Below are 1,758 nucleotides of genomic sequence, written 5' to 3'. Positions count from 1 at the left end.
GGACCTTTCAAAATTAAAGTAGCCTTTTATATTTATGTAAGACCTTATCTTATATGTAATCTATTTGTGCAAGTTTCAGACCTATTTATGTAAGCTTTGAACATTAAATTGTATTGTCGCATTTTGCTTATTTTATAACCATTTTACTGAATTTTTTCTTTAAATTTTGTCGTGCTGCGCATGAAAAAACCTTTTAGGACTACTTTGGTTTCAATTTCTGGGTCCGTCACTGCCTGTTAAGGCCCGACTCGAGCACAACATGGCCCGACTCGAGCACAACATGGCCCGAACCTTATCGTGCCTGTGCTGACCTAGCTCACACCTTAGTACCATGCTTGTGCTTTACCCACTTGCATCTGCTCATCCCATCTGAATCTCCTAGCTCCAACCGTGGCGCTGTCCCACTCTGAGCCTTAGACACTCTCCTTCTCTCCCTCCGGCTACCACCGCTTTCCTCTCCTTCCTCTCCTCCGAGGCTCCTCTTCCACCCTCTCGTCCATGCATCTCGATGGTGCAGCGACGGCAGAAGCTCCTCCCTTCCCTCCTGGCTGCCCATCCATGCAACTAGATGGCGCCGCGGCTGCAGAAGGTCCTTCCTCACTTCTGGCGCTCACCTCCGCTCCCTCCTCTGTCGCTGTGGGAGCTCCCCTTCTCTATGGGTTAGCACAGACATGTCGTGCCTTGTGTGTCGACACGGCACGTCTAAGCGATTGCGTCCATGCCTCCATTCTCTATGGTGCGTCGTTGAATCTCTTCCTCCGACCTCACCTCTTCGCACGGATTAATGGACTACTATAGGATTTTACAATGAGTCGATGGTAAAAAAAACACCTTAACAACATACTGTTACAGGTAGAATTACAGTTCCGCACCACTGTACAATGCATCATATGTTTCATCATATATATATATATATATATATATATATATATATATATGTATGTCGTAGCATGACGGGTCGTCGATCAAGACGGCAGCTTGACGCTCACATAATGGTGTTGTACCTGGTCCCGTCGATGTTGACGGTGGCAAGCACGACGGCGACGCCGAGGAGGAGCACGACCACGGCGGTGAAGTTGATGAGCAGCGCCTCTGCGCCGTACTTGGGTAGGCGCAGGGGCTGGCCCTGCATGAAGGTGAGCTTCTCGAGGAAGCCCAGCTGCGCGGTTCCAACGGCGAGCACGAAGATGAGGAGGCCGAAGACGGCGTGCCATGGCAGCGTTCTGCGCCTGGTGGTGGGGGAGGCGCCGGGGAAGAAGTAGGTGAGGAATCCGGCGGTCCACTGGAGCCCGTAGAGGGTGACGGTGGCGATGCCGACCCAGGAGTGGAGCGAGTAGAGGTTGGGGATGCCGCTCTCGACGTGAAACTTGAAGACGGCGTAGACGCCGAGGACGCCACCGGCGAGGCCCGCGGCGTGCAGCGCCAGGTGCACCTTCTTCCTGGCGTCGCGGGCGAGAGGGAGAGAGCGGTAGCTGAGGATGGCTTCTCCGGCGAGGACGATGGGGCCGAGCACCATGAGCACGGGGTGGACGTTGAAGATGAGCGGCTTGTCCTGGGAGCGCAGGGCGAGGCCGCCGCGGAAGTGGATGCACCAGAGGAGCACCAGCACGATGGCGGCCACGGCCAGGACGTGCGCCACCAGCGTGCGCGCGTCCATCGCCGCCTTGTTGGACGCCGGAGCGGCACCACCCTTCATCATGTCCAATCCAATCCGTGGATGAATTATGAATTATTGCAGCTCGATCGTTGCCGTGGCGG

General features: G+C 54.9%; 1 protein-coding gene across 1 annotated transcript; it reads right to left on the bottom strand.

Annotated features, from left to right (window-relative positions):
* Positions 1-922: 922 nt before the first annotated feature.
* Positions 923-1,752, bottom strand: LOC8155502 (probable ascorbate-specific transmembrane electron transporter 1). Its single transcript, XM_002488815.2, has one exon. The coding sequence runs from the start codon at positions 1,697-1,699 to the stop codon at positions 986-988; it is 714 nt and encodes a 237-aa protein (XP_002488860.2). The 5' UTR covers positions 1,700-1,752; the 3' UTR covers positions 923-985.
* Positions 1,753-1,758: the final 6 nt, after the last annotated feature.

Source organism: Sorghum bicolor, unplaced genomic scaffold, assembly GCF_000003195.3.
Source record: "Sorghum bicolor cultivar BTx623 unplaced genomic scaffold, Sorghum_bicolor_NCBIv3 super_3247, whole genome shotgun sequence".
Lineage (NCBI taxonomy): Eukaryota > Viridiplantae > Streptophyta > Magnoliopsida > Poales > Poaceae > Sorghum > Sorghum bicolor.
The sequence above is the reverse complement of the archived record's forward strand: the minus strand, read 5'-3'. Positions and strand labels throughout refer to the sequence as shown.